The sequence below is a fragment of the Lates calcarifer genome, linkage group LG2 (genome assembly GCF_001640805.2).
Source record: "Lates calcarifer isolate ASB-BC8 linkage group LG2, TLL_Latcal_v3, whole genome shotgun sequence".
Lineage (NCBI taxonomy): Eukaryota > Metazoa > Chordata > Actinopteri > Centropomidae > Lates > Lates calcarifer.
Window position 1 is genome coordinate 15,488,944 of NC_066834.1, and position 16,289 is coordinate 15,505,232.

At 37.9% G+C, this 16,289-nt stretch overlaps 2 protein-coding genes across 2 annotated transcripts; both read left to right on the forward strand.

Annotated features, from left to right (window-relative positions):
- The first annotated feature begins 2,859 nt into the window (after positions 1-2,859).
- snrpa1 (small nuclear ribonucleoprotein polypeptide A') lies at positions 2,860-7,952 on the forward strand. Its single transcript, XM_018692711.2, has 9 exons — positions 2,860-3,048; positions 3,509-3,656; positions 4,155-4,233; positions 4,473-4,519; positions 4,613-4,715; positions 5,052-5,131; positions 6,211-6,286; positions 6,620-6,713; positions 7,414-7,952. Exons 1-9 carry the CDS (start codon positions 2,967-2,969, stop codon positions 7,557-7,559), a joined length of 855 nt encoding a protein of 284 aa, XP_018548227.1. The 5' UTR covers positions 2,860-2,966; the 3' UTR covers positions 7,560-7,952.
- A 615-nt stretch (positions 7,953-8,567) lies between these two features.
- On the forward strand, positions 8,568-13,050 carry selenos (selenoprotein S). Its single transcript, XM_018692713.2, has 5 exons — positions 8,568-8,834; positions 9,529-9,660; positions 10,906-11,030; positions 11,668-11,740; positions 12,447-13,050. Exons 1-5 carry the CDS (start codon positions 8,738-8,740, stop codon positions 12,524-12,526), a joined length of 507 nt encoding a protein of 168 aa, XP_018548229.1. The 5' UTR covers positions 8,568-8,737; the 3' UTR covers positions 12,527-13,050.
- The last annotated feature ends 3,239 nt before the right edge of the window (positions 13,051-16,289 follow it).

Sequence of the window (16,289 nt, forward strand, 5' to 3'; positions counted from 1 at the left end):
GAGTATATAGTGACTTTGCTGTTGTGAACATCACTGTCACGGCTTTAGAAACACTATTTACTTGTATTTAAAATATGAATCAATTCTAACCCCATTCTGAATTGATTCATTTTTATAAAATTATAAATAAAATAAAAAAATCTTTTGTAATGAACCAGTAACAATATGAGCTGGACCTAATGATGCCCATCTCTACAGCTGGTGAGCTGGCTTCACCTTGACTGTAGGAGGATGAGAAAATCACTGTTCAAGTCTCTTCACTGCTAGCCTTGTTCAACCTATGTTATTTTGTAATTATTATTTTTTTATGCAGAACTGTGGGATCACTCAGAAAAATGTGAAATACTTCAAGTGCAACATAAATTATTCATGTAGATTTTAGTAAAACTTATTCATGTAGATTTTAGTAAAACTTTTAACACTAGTAAAACAGCACATTGTTATTTCTGTAAATTGTCTATTTAGGATCAAAACGTTTATCAATAATACAGTTAAGGAAAAAACAGGAATGTGTTGAATGAATGTGTTTAAGTGGTGCTCCTAAAAATTTCTAGCAAATGGTGCTACTAGTGGAAAAAGTTAGTCTGGAGCCCTGCTTTCATCTCTTCCAGACTTGACTATTGCAATGCACTTGATTCTGGTATCCACAGACTATACAATAAATAGAAAACATGTTTGTGATCCACCCCACTAACCCAACTTGTTGAAACTAACAGATGATTATCTGTTCACAGTACACTGAAGCCACAGGTATGGTTGAACCTTGCATGCAAGCGAGATAAGTCTGATGTGGAGGTGTATGCGCTGTTATCAGTGGTATGAGATTGGACTGATATCTCTGGGCGATGCTGGGTGCTACTGTTTGTCTAGCAGGAGTGGTGCTGGACAGGGAGCGAAACCAGATGAGTAAGAAGCCAGGGGGAAATCTGAACCTATAAGGGAAACATAGGAAAAGCATAGATGGAAGAAAACATTTGTGATGTTGTGGAGAAAATGAGTCATCATTCAGCTTATATCATCAAATATCAAATATCAAAATCATTGGATTTTAAATGGTCTTTTGAGCATTTCTTAAATGAGATATGGATCCACATATAATTATAAATTATTAGGGCTTTTTTATCTTTTTATATTTAAAGGTATAATCTCATGACATATTTTATCTAAGTTGTGCAGTGCTGTAGTTATGCATAATTGTATTGTATTACTTACACTTCTGTCTATTTGTTCACTGTTCTCCACAGTTATATGCTACATTCAGGATTGGAGCTGAGCCATGGGCCTTAGATAAATAAAATTGATTATTATTCATCCAATTATTTTTTTAAGACACTATTGAATGCCAAAATGTATTTAATATTATAAAAGTAAAAAATTCTGGAGGTGAAACTCCTTTATTTGTGACTACTTTCTGCCAAATTGGACCTGAGCCACGTGTAGTCTGTAATAGACAAGCTAATGAGCATGCTCCTCTAACATGTATGTGGACTAGCACACATATAGTAACAGTATAGTACATAACTGGCCTTATTGGATGTGTTGGCTTGCAATTACAACATCATTAAGCTTCCATTTACAAATTCTTTAAGGCTGAATGGTGAGACTCTTTGTTGTAAAACAGTTTAACACTTTTACAGTATTTCTACAACAATGTAGAATTTCAGTGTCCACAAATGCAGCTGTCACAGAACCCAGGTATTTTCCTGAACTACATGAATGTCCCAGATATTTTATTTTGAAAAATGACAAACAAATCAAAAGGATTTTTTTTTTTTTTTTTTTTTTTTTTTTTTTTAAAGATGGAGGACAACAATGCTAACATGGGGAGTAAGAGAGATGAGGAGGGTGAACATCACACAGCATCTGTTTTGACCTCTGGACCTTTGGAAAAGCTTTACAAAAAAAATGGTTGTGCTGACAATAGCTAGCAGTGGCAATGGCTAGTCTGGGATACATTTGAATTGGTTCATGTGGTGTTGTTGTCCCGGGCTGAACGTTACATGTTTTTTCCAACCCTTAAATTTGAAACATTGTGAAGTGTTTGTATTGAAATCTAATGTTAACAAGTACAAAGCAGTTTGAAAACACTCAGGGTTCACGTATGTGTAGGCCTCATTGGCTGTAGAATTTTAAGGTACCGCCAGAACTGCAGGGACATATTTTCATTAGATTCACCTTCTTTCTTAGGTCTTTAGTGGCCAGTGTTTGCACAGCAATATTTATGGAGTCATTTTCTTCCAGTGCCAGTTCATAAGAAATTTTTTAATACATTTAAAAATACATTTTTGTTGTTCTATGTTGTTTTATACATTTGTTTGGGACTATGTTTGATTCTTTATCTTGTGTCAATACATCATTGTTGAATCTTCATCACTGAGACTTTTTCCCTGATTACTTAACTGTGTGTTATCAATAATAGATGAGTCAGTTAACTGAGGAAGACACTTCTTTAATGATGACAAAAAATAACACATAACACTCTCAGCACCTAACATAAGATACAGTAACAGTACCGGACAGTATCTATTCATTTTCATCTGAAAACTCAAATTATCTTGGAGTTAACACAGTGGGGATGCTGGCAGTACTTTTGGCTCTGCAGGTTTGTTGAGGAAAATTAACCAGGATGACAACGGTTCAGAAAATATATACATATACACTGACGTGCAACTGAATCACGAAAAACGCCCACAGTGAGTAATCTGCTCTGGTTCGGTTTCAGTTCTCAAGAGCCTGACATCCTTAAACTCCTGTGGATACCTAGGATTGATAACTGGTCCACACTCCGGAGGTCAGGATGGCGGCAGTGTACCTATCACGCTCGTTGCCAGCGCCCGTAAAAAAACAGAGAAGAAGAAGAAGAAGCGGAAGTGATCGAAGCCTTTGTTCCGGGCAGCATCGTGTTAGCAGTACGGACGTTTTGCTGCGAAAATCAAAAGTTGGTAACGTCTGTTCTCGGCATCGACATGGTGAAATTATCAGCGGAGCTAATTGAGCAGGCTGCTCAGTATACGAACCCCGTGAGAGACAGAGAGTTGGATTTACGAGGTTTGTAATTTATTCACGACTGCGTAGCTGGATGTGTTAAGTTAGCTTGTTGAGGCTACATGCCGACAGGCCTCGCGCCGCGCTCATTCAAAACCTGTACACATCAGGTTTTGTACTTCATGATATGAACAGAAAGATGACATAAATATAATTTTTCCCGGTAGTCTCCAATCCGTGTCTAATCTAAAATATGTGGCTACTTCATGAATATTCAGATTTTTTTATCGGGGTTACTACTAATTATCGTCCTGTATACTTTCCCATGCACATATATGCATATGCATCTTTTTTTCCACTGAAACCATGAATACTATTATACTAGACTGTAGTCATACCCACAAGGCACAGTGGTCTAGTGTATAAGAAATACTGAAAGCATCTGTCAGTGATTTTTACCCTGTTTCATACTGATATCTGCAGACAGTTCTTCCTCAGTGTTTTTTTCCCCCCATTGTCACAGGTTATAAAATCCCAGTACTTGAAAATCTTGGAGCCACTCTGGACCAGTTTGACACTATTGACTTCTCTGATAATGAAGTGAGAAAACTGGATGGCTTCCCTCTGCTTAAAAGATTAAAAACATTGCTACTGAACAACAACAGGATTTGGTAAGTTGCAGCTGCAGCACCTTCCAGTCACGTGAATGGCAAAGAAATTTAATATGATGTTCATATTAATGTAGAAAACCATGTTGATGTTGTGTTGATGTTATAATTCACATTTAAATGGTTTATAAAGCTTAGGTATGATTGGCCTGTTACAGAAGCCTCATAGTGCCATTTGAGAATGGTGCACATAACAAGGTCACTGTAAATGACAGAAGCTGAATTAGAATTACCTTGTGACTGTTTTCCTGGTTGTGAAATCAATTTTTAAACATCATAGCTAATCCCTGTCTTTTAAATGATCAAACATCAATTGGTGAAGCCTATTGCTCCACCTGTGTGGGCTGATCTGCTCTCACTGCAGGCCTGATTGAGTCTCATCAAGAAATACAGATACTTGTGGATGTGGATGATGTTAGACTGTCTTGAAGTGCTGCCTTTATTTAAATGAGTCACAGTATGTGGCTGAATGCTTCTGACCTTATGAAATCTTTTCTGCAGTCGCATAGGTGAGAATCTGGAGCACTGTCTGCCGAGTCTGACAGAACTTGTTCTCACAAACAACAACATTCAGGAGCTGGTGAGTACATTTCAGTAGCAGTGAATGCAACAGAACCATCACTGAAACTGTGAATACAGTTTACTGATTTACCCTGAAATACCAATAACGATGGCGATTCCTCAGCAGTCTGATACCCTTCTTTTATTTGTTGGGCAAAATGGTGCAAGTGGTAATGGCCCATCAAACACTTTGGAAACCACTGCCTCTTTGTTTTATGATACTGTGTTTTTCAGAGTGTTTTTTCTTTTCATATGCAGGGGGACTTGGACCCACTGGCCACTGTGAAGTCATTGACTCTTCTCAGGTAGGAATGATCAATATTCAGAGATACAGTAAACTGGTTATTGAATTGTCTTGTGCTATACTTAATTGTGATCATATGCTTCTGAAATTTCAGCCTCTTAAGGAATCCAGTGACAAACAAGAAGCATTACAGGCTCTACGTCATCAACAAAATCCCACAGATCCGTGTGCTTGACTTCCAGAAGGTAAAACTAAAGGTAAGAACAAGTGAGCAGGTATGTTGTATACTAATTTTTCGAAGTCTCAATTAAATGTGAAGTAACATGAGATGCAAGTTTGCTGACCAGTCCTCATTGACTCTGTACAGTATTTTAAGGCCTGGAGTCTACACAATAGAGTGGCTAATTAACCTTAAAACGTTTAACTGGTAACTAACAACGTGTTTAACTCTGAAGTTAACCACCTGTAGAACATCCAAAGGAGTTGTGGTAAATTGTGCATTTTCCTGCCTGGCCTTTACCTCCCCTCCTTGGATGAAGGCTCAGTCTGTAATTAATGAGGGTTTTCACTTTAACTGTGTGATATCATCATAGGAACGCCAGGAGGCGGAGAAAATGTTCAAAGGCAAACGAGGTGCTCAACTTGCAAAGGATATTGCCAAGCGAACGAAAACGTAAGATTAAAAGTCCATGTCAGACAGCAGCTCCTCAGAATCACTGGATCTTGCCTGATGAAGCAGGTTAAATCATATAACAGATAAACCGTCACCACCCATCATATACAGTATGTTCCTGTACAAAATTTCAAAACATACAGTTCAGACTATAAGTATTTGGATAGTTACAGTTTTTGTTCTTCAATTTAAAATAACTGAACTGCTTGGTAAATCAAGACTGTTCTTTCAAAAACAACAACCATAATGCTGGTGCCAGTTTTTACACGATGCAGCAGCATGATGACAAACCTCCAGCAAGCCACAGTTTTCTGCAACTTCAAGAAAACAGTTACAGCTAAAGGTGGCAACACAACTAGTTGTTGCACCATCTGAAGCAAAACCACAGATGAAACTCATAAGTCACATGAGGCCCTGCGTTTAGCCACTTTTTTAAATCATCCTGAATATCGTTACTGCAAATTTCCATGAAATGTTGTGATGTTATTTTAAGGCTATTACCTGGTGAACCTCAAAAACAGAAAGGCCAGGTTGCAGAGTTCCGACGAAACAAAAATCACACTCTAGCAAAACAATGCGAAGAGGAAAGTGCATAGCGTACCGGCTCTTAAGTTGTGCTTGTGAGCTCAGCTTCAGCCAAATGCATCAGAACTCATCGGACAACATATTATCATTCAGCAGGACATTGAGTCATTGACTGATGATAAATACGATGATCTGTCTGGTTACTTCTCAGCCTTTCAGCTTTGGCCATGCAGGTCTTTAAATTTTAATGAAAATCCACTCAAATCTTCTGTTATTCTGAAGAACAAATGTGTAACTGTCTAAATACTTCCAGCCTAATCATATTTCCAAATGATTCTGGACTGTTTCATAATAAATAATCTGAATAAGCCATAACTGCTTGAATCTGAATCCATTACTATTCACCACAGTGTTGCTCAGGACTGCTGTCTCTGGACGATGTATCAGTTTATTTGACTCAAGAAAAGACACTACACATGATTGACTACACTGGTCGAGAGGTCAGAGAAGCCGTGTTTGTCCATGTCCTCTAAATGAGGTGTTTTCCTTTTCAGATTCACTCCTGGAGTGGCGGCACAGCTTGAGAAGAGGAGGACAGGGCCATCTCAAGCCGACGTTGAAGCCGTCAAGGTTCAGTTATTGGTTTTAAAAATGTTGGCTGTTTAGTTTTCAGGGGGTTTAGATTACGAGAACTGGGTTTTCATTTCCATCCCATCGTCTTAATGTGACGTGGGTGGATGTTTGTCATTAAAGAAAAAGAGCTTTGAAGCTTGACATGAAATAGATATCAAATTAACAAAATAATTGTCACATAACCACAGTGGAGATGAAGAATCACTGATGTACTCAGTCACTTGGATGAAGATTCAGGTTCCGTGCGGTGAATTTGCAGAACATAAAGCGCTGAATTGTATTTGTGAGACTGTTTTATCTGTGGTTTGACTAGTAGTGTTTGTGTTTCAGAATGCCATTGCCAATGCTTCATCATTGGCAGAGGTGGAGAGGTTGAAAGGGATGCTGCAGGCCGGTCAGATCCCAGGCCGGGATGTCAGACAAGGTCAGTACTGACTAAATAACTAATGCTGCAGAATCTGGTGGATGCTTTAGGCTGATGCACCATTTTGGCCAGGATTCCTTATGTAGTATTAATTAGAAGTGACAGAAATGCACACTGAGCAGGGTTTTCCATAAGCAGCAGCTGTCAAACATTACAACATTTTCAGCCGACCACTTTCTCACTGTTCCAAGTCATGTCATCGACTCTTTTTATAACATTGTAACTATATTCTTAAACCAGATGAAGGATTTTTGTTATTGGATGTCTGGATTTTAAATAATCAGAGAAACAAGCTGAGCCCCCCTCGACGTCTTGTGTCCCCAAGTGAGAAACATTGATTTTTAAAGTGAAACTGTTTTATTCAGTGCTTTTACTGATTTTAATTATGTGGGCAGTTTGTTTTGGAGAGGAGACTTCTGGGGATAATTCAGCTCCCAGTAAAAACCTCCTCATTGCTGAACACTGAAGGAATCTGTTGTTTGACAGTGCAATCAACTGGACTTCTGTGACAGAGCTGGGCATTGTATTCACTTGTGGAAAACCTTTGCTTCTGAGTAATGTTTGCTAAAAATGACACTGTCTTGTTGTGGAAAGGTACTGGGCCTGATTAGGGCGGTTAGAAAATACTGAGAAATGGACAAAAAAAAATATGGGACAACTCCAGCCTCACAGAATATATTCATATATCTATTTGTAAAAGGTCAAGCTGGTATGGTGGAGGAGGAAGAAGAGGACGACACTGAACAGATGGACGCACATATGAGTGGAAGTGTGGAGATGACTGAGGGAGATCAGGAGGAGGGTGATGAAGATATGGATGAAGAGCCACATGTTAATGGCTCCTGAGTGCCCTGACTCTTTTTTTTGTTTGTTTGTTTTTTCCAATGCTGTAGATTTCTTGTGTTGATACATTTACCACAGCTGTTTTTTTGTTTTTGTTTTTTTTGTAAAATGACAAACATTAAACAGATTTTTAATACTTCTGTGAGTGGGACCACTTTCTTTAAACAGTCAGCTGAATGGTGTCTACCTATATGGTCTGTAAATGCCTTAGTTTTTTTTTTTTTTAATCACTAGAATGGGTCCCAAATTCAAGCCAATGGCGTCATTCTGTTGCTGATAGGTAAATGCACAGCTTTCATGTCAACATTTTGTGGGGCAGGCTTTCTGTATTTGTACAGTTGCACATTTTTGTACTTAAGGGTCTGTTTGAAATAAAATAATTGATACTACATTGAAGCTCAGCTTTGAGTATGTTTGTTAACCTTGAAAGAACAGTGTGTAAGATCTACCCTTCAACACAGTGCCCAAACACAAAGCCTTGCCTAAACCATACTGAGTATTTCCAGTAAGAGAGAACATGTCCCACATGGACTATCTAGTTATGTGCTACATGTGTGAAATGGCTGCTCTTTGTATGTGAAAAGGCTTCATTCTGTTCTGTGTGCTGTGGACAATAAGTCTGGGATGGAGTCTGCGTTAAGCTCTGTTCTCAGTTTCTTATAGTCTTAGTCATTAATCTTACATTTTAAAAAATAGTGCAATTTAGAACTGCAAGGGACACTGAGAGATGATGGGGAATTACCTGAGAGAATTAGAGGTGCAGGAATCAATATTAAAGGATTTACTGAGCATTGGGTGAGAGAGCACAGGTTATGGTCGTGGTAGAATTCAGTTTTTTGTAGGATAAACGGGAATAGAATGCAATGGTGGCTGACATGGACTGACATTTTATAACAGGACTAACTGAACCACACTCCGGAGCAGAAGGTGGCGGTAGGGCACCAATGACCTGGATAACAACTACCGCAAAACAACAAGAGGAAGAGGTAGAACGGTGGTGATGATGATGTTGTCAGTCAGCAGAAGGCCAACACGTCACATTCTATTCTGCTTTCCATTCTATCAAAGATGGCTGACGTAGGAAGCAGTCCTCACCACGACAAGTAACAAATAAAAGAGTGGATAACGTTTGTTGCTTATTCACGGGAGCTCTAAATACACGGCGTTTAAAACCGTCTGAAATGGATGATGTGGAGATCACAGACGTCAATGAAGGCGGCATTCAGGTGGAGAAACACCCCCCAAAAAATCGGGATCTGACTTCCCTGAGCATACTTGGTAACTTCACATTATGACGTGTTTGCTGTTGGATCAACGTAATGTCTGATTGAGCGAAACGATTTTAGTTACGATAAACGATAGTATGCTGGCAGTTAGCACGAGTCGTTTGAAAAACACCACTCGCTGGATATACTAGTTGATTTACTAGCCTGACATATCGGAACTCCTATGTATCTTGTCTTCCTGTGTGTAGCTATATCTATTAAAACAAAAATAATTTGAAATTAAATCTAATAGCTAAGTTTTAGTGACGTGTGCTTCTACCTAATTCACTTCTCTTTCCATCAATACTCTATTTATTAACTCAATCTGCTGGGGATTTTCTTTTTACCTGTCTCCTGTGTCTTCATAGCTGGTTACAATGTAAATAACACCACCAATGTTCCATTCTTCGAATTTTTACATAATCTAAGCAGTTTATCCAGCAGTTTATAAGGAAAGAAAGAGAATATGGAGAAATATATTAATTCATTTAAAGAGAAAGAGCTAGAAACTTTCCATAACTTAATAAATGCGTTCTAGAGTTATTTTTATAGTCTCTCATATTTTAAGTAATATTTTTCTGTCACCCCCATTTCTTTTTGTTATTGTAATCTTTGTTATTAATCTCTAAAATGTCTATCTATATCTCGCATATGTCAAAACTGTTTTACAACAAGGAACATGATGTGTTTTCTCCTGCCACCTGCAGCAGGAGAGCTGCTGTCCCAGTATGGCTGGTACCTTCTGGCTGTGACCGTGCTGGTTTACTTGCTCATCCAGCACCTGAAGAAGAGGAGATCCAGCCAGAGCTGCCAGAGTTCAGCCCCACAGACACCACAAGGTGAACACCAGCATTTACCAAACTGCAAAGTTACCAAGACAAAGGCCACATTAGGAATAGATTCAAACAGAACTTGTAACACTACACAGTGTTGTTGTTCACAGTCTGCTTTATTATAGTTCAAGAAAAGCTACATGATTTCATCAGGTGACAAATTGAAGGAAAAACTTGGCTCAAGGCTTATTTAGACATTTAAAGTTGGGCTTTACTTTCACTTTATTCACCATGTTATGCATTATTTACAGAATCTAAAGAAGGTTCTAAGGATCTCTTACAAGGTTCTAGTGGTTATTGAGGAGAATCTCAGGATCGTTTAGGATGTTTCAGTGGTCGATAGGAAGGTTCCAGAAGTCCTGTAGGTTGTTTGGAAGGTTTAAGTGGTCACTGAAAAGGTTATAAGGATGGTTTTAGGCAGTTGTAGTAGTCATTAAGAAATGTCAATAGTCCTTTAGGAGGCTATGAGAGGTTGTAGTGGTGAGTAAGGGGGTTGTAGGTGTCCTTTAGAATTTTCCAGCCGTCTTTTGGAAGTTCCAGTGGTCATTGAAAATGCTCTATGTGAAGGTTTGGAAGTTTTATTGCTAAATGACATGGTCTTAGAGGTCCACTAGAAACTAAAGGGGAATGTTAGGAGTTGGTCCCACACCAACCAACACCCTAGGGGTTTTGGAAGTTTTAGCCATCAATGAGATGGTTGTAGAAGTCCTTCAGAATGTTTGAAGATTCTTCAGTGTTTTAGTGGTCCATTAAGGTCCCAGAAGTCCTTCAGAGGATTTCTGCAGAAAGTATGGCAAACTGAAGAACCGTAAGAGGAGCTTCAAGGAACCTCATAAACTATCCTTAGATCATCAGAGAACTGATGTGTTAAAAAGGGTTCCTCAAGGCTCCCAAAAGGGTTCCGCCAGTATGGCAAACTGAGGACCCCTAAAAGGAGCCTTGAGTATCCTTTAATTTTAATAGTGTGGTTGGCCCTTGGGATGTTCTGATCGCCATTAAGAAGGCAGTGTCTTTTTGAGGTTGTGGTCCTTTACAAGGTCTTAGCTGTCCTTCAGGATGTTTCCAGTGGCCCTTAAGGGGATCTTGGGGGTCCCCTAGGTGATTAAACACCTGTGGGGGATTTTGATTAATCATCAAACATGTTGATGAATTTTGTCTGTTAGTTATCAGCAAAGAGTTTGAGCATTGTGATTTGGTGCATATTACAGAGGGCTAAATGTAATGATTTTGATGTATTTATTTTTTGTGAAGATGCAGCATTGGTGGCAAAAAGACAAGAGGCCATGGAAGCAGCTCGGAGAAAGATGCAGGAGCAGCTTGATGCCAGCGCAGCCATCTACAAAGAGAAACAGAAACAGAAACAGCAACAGAAACAGGTACAGAGGTGAACTAGATGTGATTGAAAGAAAGATGATGATTGAAATTATTAAATTTAAATTCATTCTTTTTACCTCTCTTTACCTCAAAGTGTTAACAAAACCATGCATCACTGACAGGGGTGTAATGAGTTAGCCCAGGTTTCAGTCTGATACAGGAATCATGGTTCAGTACATTCAGTAAATAAACTCAGCACTGTCTCAAGAGTTTGTCTAAGTAATATTGGGATCCCAAAAGTAAGCCTGGAAAATATTTTTGATAAAAAGTTTTTAACTCTCATAGTAGTTTATCATAGAAGTTATATTTGGCCATTAATATCTTGAAAAGTATTATTCCTTCCTCAAACTTTGTAAGATGGAAGACAAACATGTTTTCAGTTTGTCTGAACTAAACCTGTGCTGCATGCATATTCATTTTCTATATGGCTCTAGATTTGAGGGCCAGTTGAACGCTGCGAAACAGGTCATGGTCGGATATTGTTATTCATCACTAGTGTTTTCTTTTATAGTAGATCACACAACTGTTGTTACTTACACACAGGCCTGTTCACTGGTTGAGTATAAAACAGGGATTGATGTAAGGTTGTTAAGGCTGTTAATGAAGGCTGTAGTATCTGATTAATGCGTCTAACTGCAGATGAACCAAGAGGCCAGCTCATCAACAACAATGCTGAAACCAAAGACGGACAAGAAACCACTTCGCAGTACTGGTATGTATTTCTCAGAACAAGAACTCAACCTTCAGTTCCTGCTCACCTTTAAATATGTAGCCAGGGAAGAGGTCAATGAATTATTAGGTCTTGCTTTTTTTAAATATGATTTTCATTTTTAAATTTATCTGACATCCCCTGTCATCTACACAATGTACCAGGATATTTTAGTTTATTTGAAAGGGACCATGTACAATATTAGACAGAAATGTTGCTGTTTGATGTTTTTTTTTGTTTGTTTGTTTTTTAAACCAGCGTTAGTATAAAGCTAACTATCATCTGCAGTCCTTTAGCAGGTGACAGTGAAAACATATAGTTAGTGACAGACACTAAACCACACAAAATAGACAATACAGTAACATGTGTATGTTAGACAAATTTACTGGGTTTTCCTCTTTTAACAGGCCTACTGTTCTGTTTCCTCTTGCCTCTATTTTACCATTTTTGATTAGTGTTAAACTTAAAAACTTTAAAACTAGGTCACCAGTGTGTTAGATGTGCATTTATTTTCAAAAGTGGAGGGAAGAACTGGAAGAAACTGAGAAAAACAAATTTTCCTATTTCTATCAACAATCTACACCTGGAAATCTAGAGCAGAATCTACATTTGTATGCAGTATGCAGCCATATTTTAGCTTTCATAATGTTTTAATTATTTGTTCTCAGAATGAAATATGCTACATCCTGTACACCTGTGTGTTTTTCAGACTACAGTCCTCTGTCTGGACAGGGAGGAGGAACCTGTTCTTGGAGACCTGGCAGGAGAGGGCCGTCATCTGGTGGATGAGGTTAAAGGTCAGAGACATTGGTCTGTCTGACCTTTGAGCTCTGACATCTTGATGTTTGCACCGACTGACTGAAGCAAGTTGACAATACCACAAAGTCCACATTTAATTTTTTTTTTTTTTTTACTTGTCCCACACTTCTAATGAGTATATACCTGCCATCCTGTTCAGTTTTCTCTACTGTTATTTCCTCTCTGCTGCATTGTTAAGCATCAAACACAATATGATCATCTTGAATCACACCTTTAAGGGGTAAAACAGTTGTGGAATTGAAAGCTTGTTATGAAGCCATTCCTGTCAAATGGTGTGTAACCACCAGGTTTGGCTGATGAACTTCACAGTCTGTGTTATTTTAATATGTTCATCAATTTTTACCACCTTTAGAGCTTATATCGCTAGCTGGTGCACAATGGCTAATTATAAGATTTAGTATATATTCTGGTTATAAAGTTACAAACATTTGATCTATCTAAATGTAAGCAGAGTATGTTGACAGTTTTATGCAATAAAAATATGGTCACCAGGAGTTTGAATTTGTCCACATGGGAAATTGCAGGCACCTGAGGGTGGTGTGAATGTGCAACACGCTGGGTGTGGCTTTGTAAGCTTTAGTCAAACCAGGAACCAAGATCTGAGGACAAATAACATGATCAAGCACAAACGCAACACAAAATAAAACTAAGAGTCAGATACAAACGTCAACAAAGCTGGATCACCAACTGTGCAAAGCTGGCAACTGCATCATAAAACATTTGAAAAACTGATGAAAAAAAGTTAAAACTTAGTTAGAAACATTGATTTTAACATTCATGCTTACAAGCTAGCAGTTTTAGTTTTCACTGCTTTTTTTGGCAATGCTGCATTGCATTTGTTTTAAGTGCATTACCACCACCAAGAAGCATGTGAATACAAAAAGCAAGGACCCATGTTTAAGAATATGCTCCATTACGCCACTAGTGGTCAAATATTCCACAGGATAACTTTACGTAACTGAAAACTTGTTTCTGAAGCAGGCCATTGTTACCTAATCCTGGTACCTGTGCCATATAGAGGGGCTAGAATTAGAAAAGAAAATCTAGTTTTAAGATCAAGGCAAAAACCCCAATTTGTCCCTCTAACTTCAGTTTATGTTCCCATTCATTCCAGTGGGGAGGTGCAGTCTGTTCTAGTTCAGAGTTGGTATGAAGAACTTTAAAGCCAATGTGTCCTGTGATCTGGTTGCTGTTGCTGAACTCAACTAAGAATGTTTAATATCCTGACAAACAAAGATGGCAAGACCTTATGAATGAAGACACAGACGTTATCGACAGCTCAATTCAATTTGATTTTATTTCTGTAACACCAAATCATAACATACATCGTCTCAAGGCACTTTACAAATCAGGGTCAAGACCTTTGTGATATTACAGAGAGAAACCCAACAGTTCCCACCATGAGCAAGAGACAGTGTAGAGGAAAAGAAACCTCAGACAGAACTAGACTCAGAGTGTGCAGCTGTCTGCCTCGATTGGTTGGATTGAAAGGAGAGAAAATGTTAAGTCTAATTTTAAATGCAGAGAAGGTGTTTCTGCCTCCCAAACCAAAACTGGCAACTGGTTCCACAGGAGAGGAGCTGGACATCTGAGGGCTCTGCCCCCCATTCTACTCCTGGAAACTCAAGGAAGTAAACCTGCCTTTTGGAATTGAAGTGATCTGCTGGGATAATAGAGTATTATGGTAATTGCTTTTGGACAACAATGGCTACAATCCCATCTCTGAGCTCTGCAGATAGTTCCTTCTTCCTCATGACTTGGTTTTTGGTCTGATATGAATTATCAGCTGTGAGCCCTTTATATAGACAGGTATCAATTCACAGGTGGACTCCAGTCAAAGTATAGACACATCTTAAAGATGATCCAGAGAAATGGGAGGAACCTGAGCTAAGGGGTCTGAATACTTACATCAATCCAATATTTCAGTTTTTCCCTTTTAAGTAACTTTAGAAACATTTCTAAAATCTCACTTTTTGATCATGTGGTGTTGAGTGTAGACTGATCAGGGAAATGCTCTGTATATTTATCCTGATTCTCTTCAAAGTGTAACCCACAATTTGTCATGGTTGGTTGCTCCATAACAGTACAGGTGATGGTGATAATTCACCTGCTCTGAGAGTCCCGGGTGCTTTGTAGTCTTTGCGGTCTCTGCATTTTGCGATCCTCTCATATACCCTTCATCTCCTCTGGATTTACTTTGAACATGTCTTGAATGTACCTGACAATTTGTGAGGAGTCTCCTCCCAGAACTTCCGCTTGGGTTGTTTTGAGGTGCTGTAAAGGTTTAAACGTTTTAAAGTTTCCATCTTGATCTCTTTGATTCACATTCAGGTTAAAAAAGGAACTTTGTGACATTTCAACCTAATAATGATGATAGTTTATATAGCCCCTTTCAAAACAACTGTTACAAAGTGTTTCACAGGGAAGGACAAATAAAAGAAAAATATATAATAAATATACAATAAATAAAATAAAATCTGTTAAATCAAGGCAACAAATAAGATGACACTTAAAAAAGTTAAAAGTCATGGTAGAATAAAGGATACAAGTAACACATAAAAGTTACAATTAACATGTTACAAGTTACAGATAAAATAATAGTAATTAATTATAGTAATAATTGTGCAAAAGCCATTCAGTAAAATTTGATTTTTAGAGATAATTTAAAAGCAAATTGTGATTTATTTATTTATTTATTTTTTTAGTTTGAAGTAATAATCTAAATTGGTAATCCAACCTTGATTGGCCTCAGTGCATTTTTCAGTATTAATGTGTGCTACACATCAACAAGAAACACAGAAATTAAAAGAAAACAATACGTTTTAATTAATATGTCAATTAGAAAAAAACTAGAAAGAATTACATCACTTCATAAAATGGCATTTCTGCTGTTGTCTCATTTAAGATCATTGTGTTAGATACTAATAAATAAATAAATAGCTAAAAAAAGATATCATATGTGTAAAATGGCGTCCCTTTTAAACTTGAATTCAGATTTACACAGATTTACAGTATAAACAGTGTTTAGGATTGAGCACACATACATAATATAATAGTTTTGTGGTTATAATCAAACAATAACACAAACCACGTGGGGGAGCTCGAGACTAGAGAGCTGACTACAAGACGTGCTGCATTTGCGGAAGTTGTACTTTGAAGTACTTTGTTGTGGCGTAATCTGTAATGTAGCACAGAAGTTCTTACAAGTTAACAGGCAAATAAAAAAATAAATAAACAAATAACACTTTATATAAAAAAGCAAACCACACGTGTTTGAATTACATTTCATCTTTACATGTTCATATTTCACATACATTTCTTAGCTGATTGGATATGTTTCTAATGTTAATGTTTTGCAGGTTTTTCTTTTTTTTTTTTTTAAATTGGTCTGAACTTTATTTTCTTTGATTTCTGCTGTCAAGTTAAGCTCTCAGGGACTACTTTTAACCATAATAAATTCCGGTGTTATAATAGTAATTCAATCCATTATGATAATGTGGTATAAAAATTATGATTATGAGAATCAGCTTTATTGGCAAAGGAACTTGACTCCGGTTTTAGATTTACTTGGTTATTATAGAAGCTTTAACAATTGTCACAGGGCAACCCCAACTACAGCCATCCTCATGTTGCAGATGAATCCAGCGGCTGCTGTGCAAAGGAATTTTCTCACGTCACATGAACGCCACACCAGCCAGCCAGTCACAGCGCTTCTACGGCAACACCCGCTGGG